Source organism: Sus scrofa, chromosome 3 (genome assembly GCF_000003025.6).
Source record: "Sus scrofa isolate TJ Tabasco breed Duroc chromosome 3, Sscrofa11.1, whole genome shotgun sequence".
NCBI classification, from domain to species: domain Eukaryota; kingdom Metazoa; phylum Chordata; class Mammalia; order Artiodactyla; family Suidae; genus Sus; species Sus scrofa.
In genome coordinates, this window is record NC_010445.4 from 132,277,984 (window position 1) to 132,296,578 (window position 18,595).

Genomic DNA, 18,595 nt, shown 5'->3' on the forward strand with positions numbered 1-18,595 from the left:
CTGGACCACATGACCAGATCATTGATGTTTCGGCTCCTCTGCAGCTCTTTGTAAGTGAGGAGAGACCCTTTTTAGGGTGTTTATCATGCGTGATACTTTCCGAGAGAATTGACATAAGAGCAAGTCACCATACTGAGCATTACCACAAGTCCTTTTTGAAATCGGTCCTCTCATTTGGTTTGAGCTAGGATGGGCTCGCTGCCTTAACAAATCCACCCCAAACTGGCAGCAGAGAATAGAAGCTTATTCTTGCTCATATGACAGAACTGGATGAGCGGACAGGAGAGGAGCGCCTTGACTTCATTCCGCAGGCAGAGGAGAAAGAGCTGAGGAGGATCCACCCAGAGATGGAGAAGCTCACATCACATCCCTCACAACCCAGGGTGGAACCTGGTCCATAGCATCACCTTGTGCAAGGGAAGCTGGGAAATGTAGTCTTTGGGATGCTGGGAAATGTAGTCCACAAAGGATGCGGGGCAGTGTAGTCCTCTGGGATGCTGGGCAATGTGGTCCTTGGGACCCTGGGAAATGCAGTCTACATGGCATGCTGGGAAATGTAGTCCAATGACATGCTGGAAACTGTAGTCTTTGGGAGCCTGTGGAGAAGAGAAAGCCTTTATGCATCTGCCTTTCTGTGATGTTGAGAAGCCATAGTTTTTACCCAACCTACATAACAGGCAACTGAGCACCTTGAGATCTGCAAAGCTCCCATTTTAGAGATGGGAACAGTGCCAGTAAGGAGAAAGCTGGGACTCAGCCAAGGACTGCCAGGGGGATTTGTCCATGGACCACCTGCATCTCACTATGTCTGTCTGCCGGGACGCCTGCAAGTCCAGGCACAGGGCTGCTGTTGCAGGACAGGAACTGAAGCACCACAGAAGCAACCTGTCCCCCAGGTCTCGTGGGTGGACCTTCGAGAGGGAGTAAAGCAGGCAGACCTCTCCCCAGCCAGCCATCCCACCAGGAGGTACGCCCTCTGCTCTTGGCCTCCGCAGACAGGTCCGTGTCTGCCCGTAAGCGTGGAGCTTCCTCCCAGGCTGAGACTGTGGCCTCGCTCACTAAAGCCACACGTGGACAGAGGACACTAAAGCAGCCTTATTGTTCTTAACTCAAGACTGGCTGATATGAACCCAGATTCCACACCGCAGTCCAGGAACTGTGACCGGGCAGCTACCAGCCCTGCAGCTGCTGCCTCCTGGACATTCACCTTTTCCACCGGGATGGCCTGCACCCCTGCCTGCCCTGGCCAGAGGGCGGAGGGCCAGGAGTGGGCCTGGCCGCCCAGACCTGGCGGTGGCTTTTTTTTTTTTTTTTGACAAAAGCATATGAGAAACATCGTCCTTCCCTTTACGCCCCAAGAGGAAATGCCTCCTACAGTTGGGGTTTCTCTGTGACCTGCAGGAGGTGAGGGGGCCGAGGGAGGAGGCGGCTCCTCCAAAGCATCGATGCTGCGATGCTGCAGGTGGAGAATGTGCTTGTTCAGAGCAGCCCGCACGTGGGTTTGGTGTGTCTGCAGGACCCCTGCTCCCGGGGAACGAGCCGCGCACCATCTCGGTCTGCAGTCCCACAGAATCCGTGCTCAGAGAAAGCCTGGAAACAGAGGATGAGGTCGAAGTTCCCCTAAGCAGCAGAGCAGTGCACTTGGTGCTAAAGCCGGTTCCCCAGGAGTTTCTTACTTTCCTGCCAGTGGACATCACACAGCCCCATGTTTTTTAGCCTCACCCCCTGGAAATATTTGCTAGTGAACGATTTTCGGCAGTGATGTTCTCCTGAAGGAAGCGCCCCTCGGTGCGGGTCCTGATAAAATGCTGGGCGTCCTCCTTCTGCCCACTTCCCAGGCCCTTGGCGGTGTTTGCCTGGAGCCGTCTCTGGAATTCCTGGTGGAACCGGTGCCAGACGTCTGGGGCCCACCTAGCAGGCAACTGGTGCAGAGACGGGTTAACTGTTTGCTGCCCAGAGTCTGGACTCTGTGGCCTTTTTCCAGCCCACACTCAGAGCAAGCTGGTTTTAATTAGGGACGTTTGTTTCCATAAGGGCCCCCTGGGGCTCCGCTTCCAAACTCCAGCCTCCACACCGAGACCACCGGGGTCACTCCTGACTTGACTCAGGGCAAGGACTGGACCAGCGAGGACCCCGGGCGCCCAGGGCCACCCCCTTCCCCGAGGGAGGTGGGCACGGGCCGCCGCTAGATGGCACTGCGCCCTCGCCGAGGACTCCCGCCGAGCGCTGGGCACGGGCCGCCGCTAGATGGCGCTGCGCCCTGGCCGGGGACTCCCGCTGAGCCTGGCAGGCCTGCTCCAGACGCTTCCAAATTTGACCCACGCTGGGTGCAGTCACTGGATCGGAATGGCAGGAACACGGTGCGGGCGTGTTCGCACAAAACGCACCCCGCCGTGGGTCTGTCTCTGTCTCCTAATTTAGTCCATCCCGGCTGGCAGTTAGTTCCCTGGGAAGTAAGAGCATCAGCCTCAGACTGAAGTCTGGTTCTGACTCTCAGGCTGGGTTGACCCTTTCCAGGTCCTGGTCTGGGCACCAGCAGCCTGGTCTCGTGGAGACGCCTGAGTCCCTCACTCCGCTGGCTTCTGTGTGGCCGAGCTTCCTTGTGGCTGCTGTCCAGCCTCACACTGTCCTCCTTCTCTTTCACGTGGGCAAGCGACCCGGTGTGCACAGCATTCAGCTCCAAACATCCCGGAGCAACGGGACACACCTGGCCCCCGAGCAGCAGGCCTCAGGGCCGACAGCCCCGCTGGGTACAAACAGGAGGCAGACGCCTGGTGCCGCCCCCCTGCCCCGCCTCTGGAACATAGAAGCTTCGTGAGCAAGCCCAGACCCCGGCCGGGTTCGGGGAAGGGCGCGGGTATGGTGGTCACTCAGCCTCTGGGGAGTCCAGCGTGGTCACCAGAGGCAAACATCTCGTCTGTCAACAGCTCTGAGCTTCCTTGTGAAGAACAGTGAAAACACCTGCTGTACAAAGATTCGCCCTCCTCCTGAACAGCTAAAAGCCGTGGCAGAAAATGTGTCGAAGCTCAGCCAGGCAGAAGCCGGCGGAGTGAGGGACTCGGTGGCTCCACGCCACCTGGCTGGAGGTGCCCAAACCAGGCTGCGCAGCAGGACGCCCTGCAGACAGTTTAACCTGGAAAAGTGTCTGGAGAGATGCTCAGAAACCTCGTGGCATCGCTGCAGACGTCACGGGACGTCCCCTTTCACAGACGCTGCCTGGGACCACGCAGTGCACGCGCCGCCGGCCGGGGGGCAGATACAGGCGCAGATAATAGACCAGCAGCCTCTCTGCCTGCGGGCAGAGTCTGCGTAGCCCGAATGAGCGCACGAAGTACAGAGCGGGGTCTTGGTGTGACTCTCGGGAAGTATCGTACATCGTATGGGTTTTCCTTCCACCTGCGCATGCGGCGCCCTGCACGCTGACACGGCGCAGAGGGTCCCCGTGCCCCCGGGACCACAGCTTCCATGGAAGGCACTCAGCACGGCCCTGGGGGAAGGAAACAGGGAGGGGGCATCCTGGAGGCGGTGATCAGCACGTGCAGACCGGGAGGGACAGACGTTCACAAGCTGGGAGCCAGGCGGGCGGGCGGGCCATGCCGGTGGCGATGTTTCAAAACGTTTGGGTGAGAGGCGGCGGGAGGCTGTTGGGGTTTCTCCAAAGAACCGGGGAGGGGGAGCTGGGGGCCCACGGGCGTCGGGGTGTGAGTCTGTGTGGTCCGCTCCTTACTCTGAATGTTTGAAATTAGTTTCGAATCTAACCCTCATATCAGCTTGAGCCTTTCCATAATAAGCAGCTTTTTGAAAGCGCATTGGTCACTGCATAAAAGTCCCAGCGCCCTAAAGGCTGACGCGGCTGGAAGAGGGTGTCACCCTTGGGCCCCAGAGCCCAGCTGACAGACCTCCCCCAGGCCACACGGCACCCCACCCCGTGCCGTGGATCAGCCCCACCCTGAGGGCACCCCTGGCCGGGCCCTGTCCCTCCGTCCCGCTGCAGGCAGCCCTTTGCTGGCCACCAGCCCCGTGAGGTGACAGGGCCCTGCCTGGCTGGCTGCCGTCCTCTCCATGGGCCGGGGCTCTGCTGGGTGACTGACACCGTGTCCTCTCGTCCCCAGCTTGTCAGGATGTCCGCGGGCCACCTCGGCCATGAAGAAGGCGAAGCTGTCCGGAGAGCAGATGCTGACCATCCGGCAGCGGGCCAGCAACGGTAACCGCGCCCACGTGTCCCGGCCAAGCCCCCCTCTTGGTGCAGGGAGAGCCCTGTCACGGCCACCTCCCCTACGAGGGGCCCGGAGTCGCTGTCCCCTGCAAAGCCAGCCCATGGGGGGACGTGTTCTGCTCCCTGCTGTGCCCCTGCAGCCCCCACTCTGGTGCCTGTGCCCCAGCCTCCCCGTGGGTCCCTGGCGCCCCCGACACCCTCTCCCTCCCACTCCCTTCGAGCCCCTGTGCGCAGCCCTCCTGCCCGCAGAGATGGGGGCACAGGCCTTGGGTTCCCCCCCGTCTGTCCCTATGCCTCCACGTCTGTGCGTCCACCTGCTCACCGATGGCCCATCCAACACGCAGGGATTTCAGGGCCGCTTGAACGGAGGAAGGGCGGGTCTCTCGGCCACTTTCCTGCGAAGCCCCCGCACGCTCCTTCCGGGTCACGCCCTGAACGCCCACTTCGGGTCGGTGGGCGCCGTTGTTTGGATGCGTGTGGTTTCTGCGGAGACGTCACTGTTTATAAGGCCCCAAGTAGGGCTGCAGTGCCGTCCGGGGCCCGGGGGCGCAGAGGCGGTGAGGATCTCAGGGAGAAGCCCACCTCCGAGGGGCCTGGGCCGGGCGCGGGTCCAGCGCTGCGGCCGCAGCAGCCCACGTCAGCAAGGCCGTGGCTTTCACAGGAACGCATACGAACCCGCTGATGACAAAGGGGCCACCAGAAGCCCTGGTCATGGCCCCCCTAATTTTGTGTCCCCAAAGGAACCAAGCTCCGAAAAGCACGGTTGCCCCTGGGCTGGAGGCCGTGGGCCCATCGCAGGTCGCTCAGCCCCCAGACCTGGGCCTGGGGGACCTGCCCCCCATGATTCACAGGCTGCCGCATCCCAAAGGATCCGGCAGACAAGACACTGCCTGCCGCGCTCCTGGCCTGGTGGTGCTCAGGCCCCGGGCCGCCATCCGAGGTCCCCCAGGGCTCACTGGACGTTCATTTTCAGTCCCGAGGACAACACGAGAGACTCAGCAGGAAACTCCTTAACCTACTCCCGTCGTTGACCATGTGGGTCGGGCCGTGAGGCTTCCGTCCGTGGGGCAGGTGCTGGCGGGGGGCGGGGGGTGCCATCAGAAGTTCTCAGACCTGCCACCAGCTCGAGGAGCCCGTCTGACGTGAGGGTCACCAGCGTACATCTCGCTAAGCCGTCAAGGGGCAGGGCTCGCTGCCAAGAAGACAACAACATTCCCTGAGCCCTTTCACCGTGTGTAGCATCTGGCATTTCACCCCCAAACAACCTGGCCCTAAAGCGAAAATCCTTCAGCAAATTGACGAGCGTCTGAGTCAGCGCCTGACTCGTCGAAGGAGGCAGTGCTGACGTGGACGGGAAGGAAGGGCTGCTCCGCGGACCCAGAGGAGGAGCCTTCCCCACCAGGCCGGGCGGCCGAGGAGAGAGAGCGGGGAGCTCCTCAGGCTGGCACCTCTTCCTGGGGGGCACCGGGAAATCTCAGACCCCTCCTCTGTAGGTGCCAGGCACAGCTGCAACCAGAAAGGCTGGTGCTGTCTGGGAGAGGAGCCACCCTAGCCTTCACCCCACTGGGCACCCGGCGCCGGGCACTGCCCTGGTCAGCAGGGTCACCACGTGTTTATCTCCCCACAGGCCTGAGGCTGTTGGTTCCCTTCCTGCCCACCTGGCCGGGCACCTTTTCCGCAAGACCAGAGGCATTTCTTAGTAAACCCAGAGCATACGTCATTTGGTAAAAAAGCCACGGTGACATAAATGGCCTCATACCTTTGTGTGTCTGAGTCAAGGGCAGGACTGCAGGAAGTCCACCGACCCATCCCTCCACCCACCCGCCCACCCACCCATCCCTCCACCCACCCATCCATCCACCCACCCATCCACCCACCCATCCCTCCATCCACCCACCCATCCACCCACCCATCCATCAACCCACCCATCCACCCACCCATCCATCCACCCACCCATCCACCCACCCATCCACCCACCCATCCACCCACCCATCCATCCACCCACCCATCCACCCACCCATCCCTCCATCCACCCACCCATCCACCCGCCCACCCACCCATCCCTCCACCCACCCATCCACCCATCCACCCACCCACCCATCCACCCACCCATCCACCCGCCCATCCACCCACCCATCCCTCCACCCACCCACCCCTCCACCCACCCGCCCATCCACCCGTCCCTCCACCCACCCCTCCATCCACCCACCCATCCACCCATCCCTCCATCCCTCCATCCACCCACCCATCCCTCCACCCACCCCTCCATCCACCCGCCCACCCACCCACCCCTCCATCCACCCACCCATCCACCCATCCCTCCACCCACCCTCCGTCCACCCACCCACCCACCCACCCCTCCATCCACCCACCCACCCCTCCACCCACCCACCCATCCACCCACCCCTCCACCCACCCCTCCATCCACCCACCCATCCATCTATCCCTCCATCCATCCATCAGCCCTAGAATAAAAATTCGAGATGGACAAGTCATCCTGGGGACCGTGGCTAAAGTTGTGATTGGCTCTGGAGTCACAGCGACCCCTGCTGGAAGGTTAGGTAGAGCTGCAGATTATTTGGCAGTGAACTCTGATTTGCCACTTAGTTGATACAGTAGACTTTTTTTTTTCATCGATTAAACACTCGGTCCCAGATTTTGATGGAAATATATTGAAAGCATTCTGCAACAAACAATTTTTTAGGAATACATACATTTGGGGCAACTATTTACAATCACAACGAAAACCTTTAGACGAGACTTTCAGAACTCGTGAAGAAATACGTCGTTTTTAATTCTTCGGGGCAGCAAACATTGAAGCCGCTGTGCTCAGCCACATGCAGTATTTTTCTTTTCTTTTATCTATCCACCCACACAACTGTGTGAGCATGACAGAACCCGTTTGTGCCACTTTGGGGTCGGAGCAGAGGTAAGCCTGCCAACACGGACGCCCAGTCTGGCGGCTCCTGCACGCTGAGCGTGTCACACTGTCCATCGGTCGGTCGGGCGCGTCTCACTGTCAGTCTGGTATCTTGAACAGTCAGTTTGTTTCCTCCTCACGACGTCACATGGGGACTTTTGCCGCGGAGGCTTTTGAGGCTTCAAGGGATCAAGGAAAGCACTCACCCAGAACTCTCCAGTAGCCGGATGTGGACTCCAATTCCAGGTCTGTCAGGGTTCAAAACCCAGCTCTAAACCCCAGCCTTCGGAAAGCGCTCATCGAGGCAGTTCAGAGACGCCCGCAGGCCAGGCCATCTCCAGTAACTTGATCTCTGTCCCCCGCGTGGACCTCATGGGGCGTCGCTCTTATCCCATGAGAATCCTTGGACACCCTCTCACTCAAATTCAGGCCCTCTAGGATCTCCCCCACAGCCCAGCGAGACCAGGTTCTCTCCTTGTAACTTCGTCCAGACTCGTCTGAGTTTCCATGGGTCAGAACCCCGCCCCAGAACGAAGATGCTGGGCTGGGGGTACGCGGCCCGCGTCACGGTACGGAGGGCACCGTGGCTGAAGTGCCTCCCACAAGCCAGCTCAGGTGATTTGACCGGGTCGAGGGCTCGCTCTTCTTTCCCGCAGTTCTCTGGGCTTTGAGGTGGTCGTGACCTTCCGACTCTGCCGACCCACTCCGCTCGGTTCTCAGGGAGGCACGAGAGCTTGGTGAAGAGCCGGGCTTCTGTCTAACCCGCGGCTGAAGGCTGCTCTTGCATCTGCTGATGGCGTGGCCTTTGCACAGTGTGTTCACAGCTGACGGGGGCTCAGGGCCACTAGCTCAGCGACCTCGGGGGGCTGTCCCCTCCTTAGCGAGGCCCCGGGGGCTTCAGAAACAGCCTGAATGGACCAGGCATTGGGACATCCTAAAAGTCAGCCAGACCCCAGGGGCGGGGAAACCGAGCAAGATCTTCTGTGCTTAGAAAGGTGTAATTTCTCCTCTCTTCCCACGGCGAGTCACCACCGGACACCGGGAAACACAAGGAAAAAGGGAACGTTTAAAACTGACCAACCTTGAAAAAAATTGACCAGCAAGAAGAGCTTGCTGTGAGATTTTGACAGAAATTCGCTTGGAAAACCCGACCAGCGCAGCCCAGGCGTCGAGGCGTGGATGCGCTTCCTGGTTTAGGCGAGAGACTCGGCGCGTTTCCACGGCCGGGAACTCGGGGATGCTACAGCACATCCCTGCTGGCGATGCACTGACTCGGGGACCTCCGGCTCGGGGGCGTCTCGCCTTCGGCTCCCCCGGAAGCTCTGCAGCCTCACGCGGCGCACGGGGCCACCTTCTTGCCAAGTTTAATCAGCGTGACCTCGGTCCATGCCAGCTTCCGCGTGTGCCAGCTTGCCCCGAGCTCTGGTCCACGGCAAGGGGTCCCGGCCCACACCCGAGGGGGCCAACCTCACTTCATCACTGGCAGTGTTTTTGTTATATCTGGGACTTATTTGGGGGCACCTGTGGTAAATAGCGGACTTGGCGGTTTGTGTTACGGCGGAGAACGCACCCTCACGGCCCCAGAGGCTGAACTGGAGTCAGGGGCCTGGTTAAGGTCACACCTGGTCCCTCCCGGTGACGTGACACGGGAGCACGGCCGAGGGAGGACCAGCCTGTCTGTGAGACCTGCTTTCAAGGCCAAGATGAGCCGTGGGAAGAACAGTCCAGAAGGAAGATGATTGCAGGGGAATTAAGTGGGAGGTCGCTTCCCTCCAGCTGCTTTCGTAGGAAAGGCAGCGTCACAGAAGAACGAGATTCTTTGCAGGAAGACGGCTTCCTCGTGGGTCTCTTCTCATTCCCACTTCACTGAGACGGCACCAAGGGCCAGCAGCACCCACCCCCGTCTTTGCTCCCTCCACGTCTCGGGACAAACCCCACCCCGCGTGTCTGGGGCCTTCTGCCTCAGGCAGAGTGTACCCCGCTCTCTGCAAAGGGACGGCTGCATCTGCCCCCAGGTCCCCAGACCTGCCAGCCCTCGGGGAGGCTCCCTGTACCTGCATCGGCAGGATTTCTGCTCCTCGCCCCTCAGGGCCCTCAACCATGGAGACCCAGGGCCGACCCTGGAAGCATGGATCCTTCTGACCTCGGCAATGCCGCCTTGCCAGGAGCCAGCCAGGAGCCAGCCGGAAAACTGGCCCTGGAAACAGAGGTCGCGCCTAGCCCACCTGGGGTCCCGGGGCTGGCACCAGGGGGCTGGCACTAAGGGCTGACACTAGAGGGCTGGTATTAGGGGGCTGGCACTGCGGCCTGGCACCAGGGGGCTGGCACTAGGGGGCTGGTATTGGGGGCTGGAACCATGGGGCTGACACCGGCCCCGTCCTCTTCTCCGGCCTGCGGCCAGCAGGGCTTCACCACCTGGTGATTTCAAATGAGGGCATTTGTTTCCCATCAGGTGTCTCCATGCAGAGAGCCATCTGTGACCACCCACCCCAAGTTGGTCCCCGCCTGTCCCTGTCCCCAGGAGACGCTTCCTCAGCAGCCGCCCAAGGGCGTTTGCTTACACGTCTGTTAGCAGTTTTCCCACCAAAATTCCAGGCTCCACGACCGCAGGGACCCTGTTGGTCTCATTCGCAGATGTGTGTGCATAGTCGTGTTTGTTCCCAGAGTGGTGGAGAAAAAGAAGGAAAGAGACAGAGACAGAGAGACAGAAAGAGGAGAGAGACGGAGACAGACAAGCAGAGAGAGACAGAGAGACAGAGACAGACAGAGACAGAGAGACAGGGTGAAGAGGCAGAGACAGACAGACAGACAGAAACAGGGATAGAGACAGAGACAGAGTCGGTCAGAGAGGCAGACAGAGGCAGAGCAGGGCTCAGGAGGAGACGCCTGGTGGGCAGAGCCGGGGGAGGCAGAGCCGGGGCTGAGCGGGGGGTCATAGCGGGGCTCTGGTTAGTCATCTCAGGTGATGGCCCCTTTTGGTGGGGCTCTGTGTGCCCCCAGCTGATTTTTTCTGGTTTAAGTGCCCCAATTGTCAGGGGGCGGGGGTGGAAGGCACACGGACCGGGCCCACTTTTTTAAATTCAAGAGCGCACTTGCCCAGCAAATTCAGTTCCAAACCCGGGCGGGGCCCTGCGTGCCTCCCGGCGCAGCGTCCCTAAGGCCGGCCCGTGGCGTTGCAGGCATAGAAAACGACGAGGAGATCAAGCAGCTGGACGAGGAGATCAAGGAGCTGAACGAGTCCAACTCCCAGATGGAGGCCGACATGCTCAAGCTCAGGACTCAGGTAACAGTCTTTGAGGCCCTCAATCCAGGCCCCTCGCCGCCCGCGCCCCCGCGCCCACTCCGTGCCCGGTGCCCTCCTGCCTTTATGCTCCGCCGTCTCCGGGCCTCTGCGGACATGGTTTCAGCGGCAGCCTAACCAGCGACTGGTTCGCGCCTCGCTTTGGGGTTTTTAATAACCGCGGTCCCTCCGGCCCGGGGTCTGAGGGCCCTGAGGCCACCCCTCACCTCAGGAAGCAGCCGGGCTGGATCCGGAGAGCCGGGTCCCCTGGGAGCTGTCTCCTCCTCTGCAGGTTCCAGGCCCCTCAGGCTCCAGAGGCCCACGAGCCGGGGGCGCGGGAGGACTCGTGCCCTGAGGGAGCCCCCACCGCTGCCTGTCCCAGCGCTTTGGTCCTGGATCCCAGGTGCTCCCAGGTGCTCCCCGCAGCCCGTGCTCCACGGGGATCCAGAGCTGGGCCCAGGCTTCAGAGGGCCGGGCTGGCTGCAGGAGGGGCTCCTGTTCCCGTGTCGCCAACTCCAAGAAGTCCCCCTGGGGAGCTAGGTTTTGGTTTGGACCCCTGGCTGGACCAGAAGCCAGGAGAGCAGATGTCTCTTGATGCCGGCGCCCCACACGCGCTGTGGGAGACACGTGCTGGCAGGTTTGTGGCCCCGAGTCTCCAGAGAGGGAGCAGATTTTGCCAGACTGATCAAGTCAAGCTGAAGCCAGGGACCTCCCCTCAGATCCCAACTTCCTGGGGTGCTTAGATGTGAGCCAGAAAGCCTACCTGAGAACCGGAGGCACAGCAGGCATTAGGGTTTGAAGGAGCGAAGGCTCTGCTTCGTTTCCGCGTGTCCCCCTGCGTCGTTTCCGCCATGCTGCTCCGGGTCTGGGCTCCCCCCAAGGCCTGGCGCCCGCTCTGTGCCTGTGACCGTGCAGCCAGCCTTTCCCACATGCTCCAAGCCGCATATCTGCTTCCACCGCTGCGATCAGGGCAGCTCTGCCGACTGGCAGTGTAGGGATAAGGGCTGGCGGCCTGGCGGCAGGTGGAGGCCAGGGCTGCATAGCAGCCATTAAAATCTCTCTGGAAGACGGAGGGAGCTCGAGGAGGCCGGGAAACAAGCAGGCCTTTATTCGAAACAGGGGTCAGGGATGTCATCCGTGCAGGTAGGGAGCTGGCCTGGCGCCCGTGGAGGGGACAGTGACGCACCTCACAAAGAGTTCAACATTTCAAGACTTTCTGTGCAGAATTAGATTCAGACTAAAAAGAAGGCATACCCACAGCACGTAACTAACCCAATAAGTAATGCCATTGAGCCCGCAGAACGGCCAGGCAGTACAAGGACACAGTGTGACAATCTTCACGACCACAAGCAAAACTTTCCCAGCTCCGATTCGACCCCTAACCCGGGAACCTCCATATGCCATGATGTGGCCCTAAAAAAAAGCAAAAAATAAAAGCTTTCTAATGCGAGAGAAAAGCGGGACTTCCTGCCGTGCACTATGGTTACACATGGGTTACATGTCTACACATGCACATACGGGCTACATGCATATGCACATGGGTTACACACACACATATGGGCCACACACATATACATACATACATATACATACATACATGCATCTGCATCCAGGCTACAGCAGAGGCGTGTGTTCGATCCCTGGCCCAGCGCAGTGGGTTGAAGAATCTGGTGTTGCTGTAGCTGCAGCTTAGGTCCCAGCTACAGCTGGGCTTCAGTCCCTGGGCCGGGAACTTCCCTGTGCTCTGGGTGCAGCCATAAAAAAATAAAAACATAACCATAAAGCGAGTGAAAATGGACACGGCCCAGGAATCTACGCCGCACTCATCCGTCCATCCTTCTTTGGGAAGACAAGCCGTCAGAGGCCGGAGGCCAAGTTTTCCAGTGTAATGACTCCAGGCATACAAATGAGCCCTTAAGAGGACAAATTATTATTATTTTTTTCATAGAAGTAGGGTTGATCTGCAATGCTGTGCCAATGTCTGCTGTACCGCAAAGTGACCCAGTCCTACACCTACAGGTCCTTTTTCTCACGTTGTCTTCCACCGTCTTCTATCCCAGGAGATTGGACACGGCCCCCCGTGCCGTCTGGCAGCCCCCATGGCTCGTCCATCCTCCGTGGAATAGTTCGCACCTGCCGACCCGAACGCGCGCTTGGCAACCACGAGGCTGTTCCCTGGGCCCCCGAGCAGCATGGCAGTTTCCACGAGGGAGCCTTCCGATTTAAGCAGCGGCCCTTTCCGGCGCGCGGCCGAGGCCGAGGCCGAGCGCGGTGAGCGCGCGCCCCTGGCTGGCTCGTGTTACATGTCACACGGCTTGTGCTTTCAGATCACCACCATGGAGTCCAGCCTGAAGACCATCGAGGAGGAGAACAAGGTGATCGAGCAGCAGAACGAGTCCCTTCTGCACGAGCTGGCCAACCTCAGCCAGTCCCTCATCCACAGTCTGGCCAACATCCAGCTGCCACACATGGTAAGTGACTGACGGCGCCAGAGGCGGCGGCCGGGAGCTGGGCCGCGCGCATCCCGCGGGGTAGACGCCTTGTCCTTGCTCTTGTCTTGGCTCCTCCAGCGCTGGCTGCGTGTGGGGACCTCCCCCAAAGCATAGCGTTAGCTGCCGGAAACTGGTGGGGCTGTTCCCTGAATCCCATAAGAGTAAGCTGCTCCGAGGGGCTTGTAACGCTTAGAAAGACAGTGGCACTAGGCTGTGGTTCTATTTGATGCTGATGTGAATATCCTATGAAGGAAATGAAGGTTGTATATGAACTACTATTTAATATCTCGTAGGACCCAATCAATGAACAAAATTTTGATGCATACGTGACTACTTTGACGGACATGTATTCAAATCAAGATCGTTATCAGAGCCCAGAAAATAAAGCTCTACTGGAAAATATAAAACAGGCTGTGAGAGGAATTCAGGTCTGAACAGCTGCTGTAGTGATGGAATCTTGCTTAAAAAAGGATATGCCTCTTGTTCTTTGCTGCTGTGCTTTACCAGAAAGTGTTATATATTTCTTTCTGTTTGAAACAGTGTTATGCTTACGAGACTTCATAATGATTTTATGTCTTGCTTTAAAGATAGCACCTGCAGACTAGTTTTTGAACATACACTTTTCCCATTTTGTACGTTTTCATAGAAGCCGACTTAGTGTGACATGCCATGTAATGTTTATAGCTGCTTATGTATGCACATTGGGGGGTATCTATATTTCCGAAGAGGTAAGCCGATCAAAATAAATAGAGTGTAAATTCTTTTTAATGCTTTAGTGATGACATGTTTTAGTATTTTGAACTGAAATGGACAAAAAAAAAAAATCAGCGTTGAATGATCATCCGGTGGTCCTGAGCCACTTCTTAGACATTATCATTTTGCCTCATGTTGGAGGATTTTACGGCGTTTAAGAAATACATTTTGTGTGCATATTGTTTCATAGCAAGAATCGGTTGCAAAAAAAAATGCTTTATTTTTGAACAATGCTTGGAAATATTATGTGATTTTTTTGTTTGTTTGTTTTAGGAGGATGGTGTATGGTGGGGGCAGTAAATGAGGTTTTTTGCATTCCAAGGAAATGGCATATGGATTAACTGTAAGAAATGAGCTAAGTAATTTATTGTAAGACAACATCAAGCCATGGAAACTTGGCGGAAGACTCAAAGCAGCTTAAACAGCACTTTTAACTTAACTCCTGAGCATTCCGTGGTGTGACTGTGGGACCTTCAGTTAAGACAGGGGCTCCTTGAGGCGGATGACCTGGAGCCGTCCTCGGGCGCGTTCCGTCCGCTTTGGAACAAGCTTCTCTTACCTCCCGGGAGTCCCGGGCCCTCTGAAGTGTCCGTCGCCGCCCCATGCTTTGACCGCTCAGAATCTCTGTGTTTTCATTTCCTCTCAAAGATCATTTCAGACTATTTATGTCTCCTTTCCACCTGCAAGAGTATCCCCCCGGTGTGGTGGTGGGCATCTTCCCGTGGGGGCCGGAGCAGACGCCGGGCGCGTCTGGAGGTCCTGGGCCGACGGGGCGGCTGGCTTGGTGGGGAGAGCAGCTCCGGGCCACGCCGCCACCCCCGCCCACGCCCCAGGTGGGTGTCGCATAAAGCCCGGGTCCCCTTCAGAGCCAGGACCAGCGCGTGGCGCCTTCTCGTCCGCTGGAGGCCCGTGGGCCGCGCGCACGGGCGCGGCCCGGTCCGAGGGTCACGACCTGCTCTGGGACGGATGCGGCCAGAGCGTGAGCCTCCCTCGATGCACGTCAGCACTTGTCGGCTTTACACTAGATCATCCTAGATGGTGCCCGCCGCGGAGACGGTCCCACCCCGGCGTCTGCCCTGCGTGCTGCCTGAGACCACTTTCCACGGCCACGCGCCCCGCCTCGTCCCCGGGGCGCCGAGTCGTGTGTTCCGATGGCCGCTGGCTTGGTCGCGTGTCCCCAGCACCCTCCCTTCCATGTCTTGATGTTATGCAGGAAAGTGCTAAAGTACTTTAACATTTTGTTATGAAAAAAAAAAAAAAGATGGGTTTTGTAAAAATAAAAAAAAATATTTTTAGCAGAACAGGACTACAGGGTCGTTGTCCCCACCGCGTGCCAGTCGACGATTTGCACTTCCCTGTCCTCTCTCTGCGCACGGAGCTGTGCCACCCCCGCGTCAGTGGCCTCGTGCCGCTGGCTGGAAGAGTCCGAGGAGGCCTCCCGGTGCTGGGTGCGGCTGCGGGGGCGACAGGGACCTCACGGCAAGGACTGACACCATCCTCAACCTCGGTATAGACATACGTGTACACATAGACGTACGTCCAGCAGCACTTTATACTGCTCACTGTACAAGCGCCCGCAGGTTTCCAGGGGGACTTTCGCACGGACCGGCTGGGAGAAGATTCTGTAACTCCTCGGGGCGCCGCCGCCCCGCCCCGCCCCGCCCGGAGAGCCCTCTCTCTGTCGCGCGAGGAGGCGTAGCTGCCATGCTCAGAATTGCCTTTTCGAGAGCTGAAGCAAGGTGCTCCTGTCACCGATGCCATATAGATACCGTCCGGGGCCCCCGCCTCTGGGCAGGGCCCCCCTGTTCATATCGGCACATGCATCTCCCCGCCCCGTGGTGTCTGCCGCTTCTTTGCCAAGATAGTGATGCTTTTCGTAGTGTAATAGGTAGTATGAGTTTGGGATTCTTCTTGTTCTCACCTATGTCAATGGAAAGGGGTTTTAAGCACAAATCTGCTGCTCATCCAACGTTGGTACATTGTATCAAATCAGAAGTTATCTGTGACTATTATATAAGGAATCACAAAAGTGTCACATATTAGAATGTTGACCTTTCATATGGAATTATCGTGAGTCATCAGAGTTTATTTATTATAACTGATTGTTCATATTCATTTCTAAGTTAAGTTAAGTAATCATTTATGAAGACGGAATTTTGTATAAATATTTATCGTGCTCTCTGTGGAACTGAAGTTTGATTTATTTTTGTACTACACGGCATGGGTTTGTTGACACTTTAATTTTGCTATAAATGTGTGGAATCACAAGTTGCAGTGATATTCATTTTTAAATTGTGAACTTTGTACAAACTTTGTCATGCTGGATGTTAACACATCTTACTCGAAATAAAAAGGTGTTGCCACATCTGTAGCCCGAGGGCTCCCTGAGGTGTGTGCGTCTGCGTCCTCGCCGTGTCCCGAAGCGCCTGCTGTCTGGCGGGAACCCCCGGGGTGCGGTCTCCCCCAGGCTGGCGGCTTTGGTTTGGACGTGCTGGGGGTCTTGCCTCAAACCCGAGCAGATGTGAGCTGTTGAGAGGGTGCCCTGCCCTCTGCCGTCACCCGGCTCTCGTGCCCCGCGGTCATGTCGCCCCCCAGGTGCAGGAGTGTCCCCCAAACAGGGGCACCCCCACAGCCCCTGTTGTCCCCCCTCCTGACGACGTGGTCCTTGTGGTCCTCATTTAACGCATCCGCCTGCTCCCGCTGAACCAACGACGCCCCAAACGGGTTTTCTTCTCGGCTGTCAGCGTGGCCCACAGGCGGCCTCCGGTTCCCACGCCCCAGGTCCCAGCTGCTCCTCTGCCTGAGCCGTGTCCGGGTGGTCAGCTTCATCTGATGGCCCATCGAGGGGCTCAGTTTCAGGAGGACGCTCTGTCCGTCTCAGCATCTCCCATCTGGGACCCCTGAGCCCCTCGCCGGGGACCTTATCACTGCGGTCATTTCTGCAGGTTCAGCAAGGATCCCCCACCCCACCCCACCCCGACACCTCACCTACCCTCCAATACGGATGAGCAACGATGACTCAATCACCCAGCGCCCAGGCACCTTTAAATTCCCCCAAAGACTCACCCGTAACAGACACCGTCCCCCAAGATGTCAAATCAGAGGAAGAGATCCGCCTACGCAGTCAAATCTGAACCCCAATCCCAGGGGCATCCTCTCTGAGATGTAAGGTCACCGGAGCCCCAGAGCCGCCTGGCCGCAGGGTTAAGGATCTGGCGTTGTCACTGCTGTGGCGCAGGTTTGATCCCTGGCCTGGGAACTTGCACATGCCTTTTGGGCGGCCCCCGCCAAAGGCCATCCGAGCCCCTCTTCCAGCAAGTGTGGCCGATGTCTATGACCAGCAGGTGGCCCAGCTGCATGGGACTGATGAGGGGGCGCATTTAGGATGGGGCCTCGTCCCTGTCTCCAGACCTTGGGGAACACGGTGGGAAAGGCCCCGCCCGTCTTTGGGGTCAAGTGAACAGAAAGCAGGTGGTGATCCGTCGGGAGCTGTGGTCAGTGACTTCAATCTTTCAGCGTGATTGTCAAAAGCCCTTTTGCCCTCACCTGAGAATTGGCCTAAACATTTTGGAAAGCAGTTTAGCAATAATGTCAAAAATCTTGTAAAATTCAAGTCTTTGACCCAGTAATTCCAGAGGTCACTCCTAAAATACCAGAACAATGATAAACACCCTGAAATGCGTGACGACGATCTGAAAGTCCTGTGAGAGAAGATGCTGGAGCCACAACGACAGACGCACTTTACCGAACATTGCTCTGCCGCTGCTAGAAATGAGGGCTGTAAAGACCAGTTGCTAAGAAGCTTGCGGCACAGGAAGTGCAAAGCATAGAACAAACCATAAGTGTGTTAAGAAGCAGCTGAGTAGCTGCAAACTGACCTGTGTTAGTGGCTGATGACCACACTGCCCGCCAGCCCCCCACCCTGTGCCTGTCCTGTCCAGTCCTGTGGTCACTGCCCACCCCCACTGCTGCGCCGCCCCCACCCCCACTGGGCTGGGCAGCAAAGCAGACGGAGGGAACTGGTCCCCCGGAGAGGAGGTTGGGCTGGGGGCTGGGCGCTGGGGCTGGGGAGGCAGGCGGCAAAGCCAGTGTCTCCAGGTTTGGGGTAAGAATGGGAGTGAGGCAGAGCCACAGATGGGTCCCTGTCCCTTGTCCAAACCCTCCTATGCACACATTCTGTGGTACGAGTGCTGAAGGGAAGGCCACTTTCTCACCACAGACAAAGACGTGAATTCTTTAAAAAGTAAAAAGCCAGAGTGAGGATTCCTGTGGGTTTAGGAGAAGAAGGCTCAGGGTAACCCCAGTGTCTGCACCGCATGGTCCCTCGACACTGAAGGAGAGCAGAGCCAGGGACACGGAGCTGGGAGGGAACAGGGACAGGGGACCAGGGACACTGCCGCCCGTGGACTCCGTCAGGAGGCCCTGCCACCAGCAGGGAGGGAGCAGTGTCTCCTGCTCCCTCTTCCCAAGAAATAGTCTCCCCGAGATCAGCAGGGACAGAAGAGCTGCTCAGCCCCCGGTCGCCACGTCCCTGCGCAGTTAATCTGGGCCCCTTCGGCTCCTGGAGACCCAGGGGCGTCAGGGCCGCTGTGAGCAGACGCTTCCCTCCACTGCCCGAGCGCCAGCCAGTGGGACTTTTCAGCGTAGCTGAGCGACGCCAGTGACCTAGAGCCAATTGAAAGTATACATCAAGGGGTTCCCTGCCATGGCTCAAAAGTTAGCAAACCTGACCAGCATCCTTGAGGACGCAGGTTCAGCCCTGGCCTCACTCAGTGGATTAAGGATCTGGCATTGCCATGAGCTGTGGTGTAGGTCGCAGACGTGGCTCGGATCCCAAGTTGCTGTGGCTGGCGGCTACAGCTCTGATTGGACTCCTAGCCTGGGAACCTCCACGTGCTGTGATTGCGGCCCTAAAAAGACCCCCCCCCAAAAAT

General features: G+C 58.2%; 1 protein-coding gene across 39 annotated transcripts in view; it reads left to right on the plus strand.

Moving 5' to 3' along the window:
* The window catches only part of MYT1L (myelin transcription factor 1 like), a 365,957-nt gene extending 349,925 nt beyond the window's left edge, over positions 1 to 16,032 (plus strand). For 29 of the 39 annotated variants that reach the window (XM_021087911.1, XM_021087915.1, XM_021087912.1 and 26 more), the window contains 5 exons: positions 4,113 to 4,204; positions 10,316 to 10,425; positions 12,744 to 12,887; positions 13,202 to 13,336; positions 13,935 to 16,032. In XM_021087911.1, coding sequence (XP_020943570.1) covers positions 4,113 to 4,204; positions 10,316 to 10,425; positions 12,744 to 12,887; positions 13,202 to 13,336; positions 13,935 to 13,961 — 508 coding nt within the window. In that variant the 3' untranslated portion in view covers positions 13,962 to 16,032. Of the gene's footprint in view, positions 1 to 4,112; positions 4,205 to 10,315; positions 10,426 to 12,743; positions 12,888 to 13,201 lie in introns of all 39 variants that reach the window. The other 10 variants (XM_021087940.1, XM_021087945.1, XM_021087950.1 and 7 more) reach the window with 4 other exon arrangements.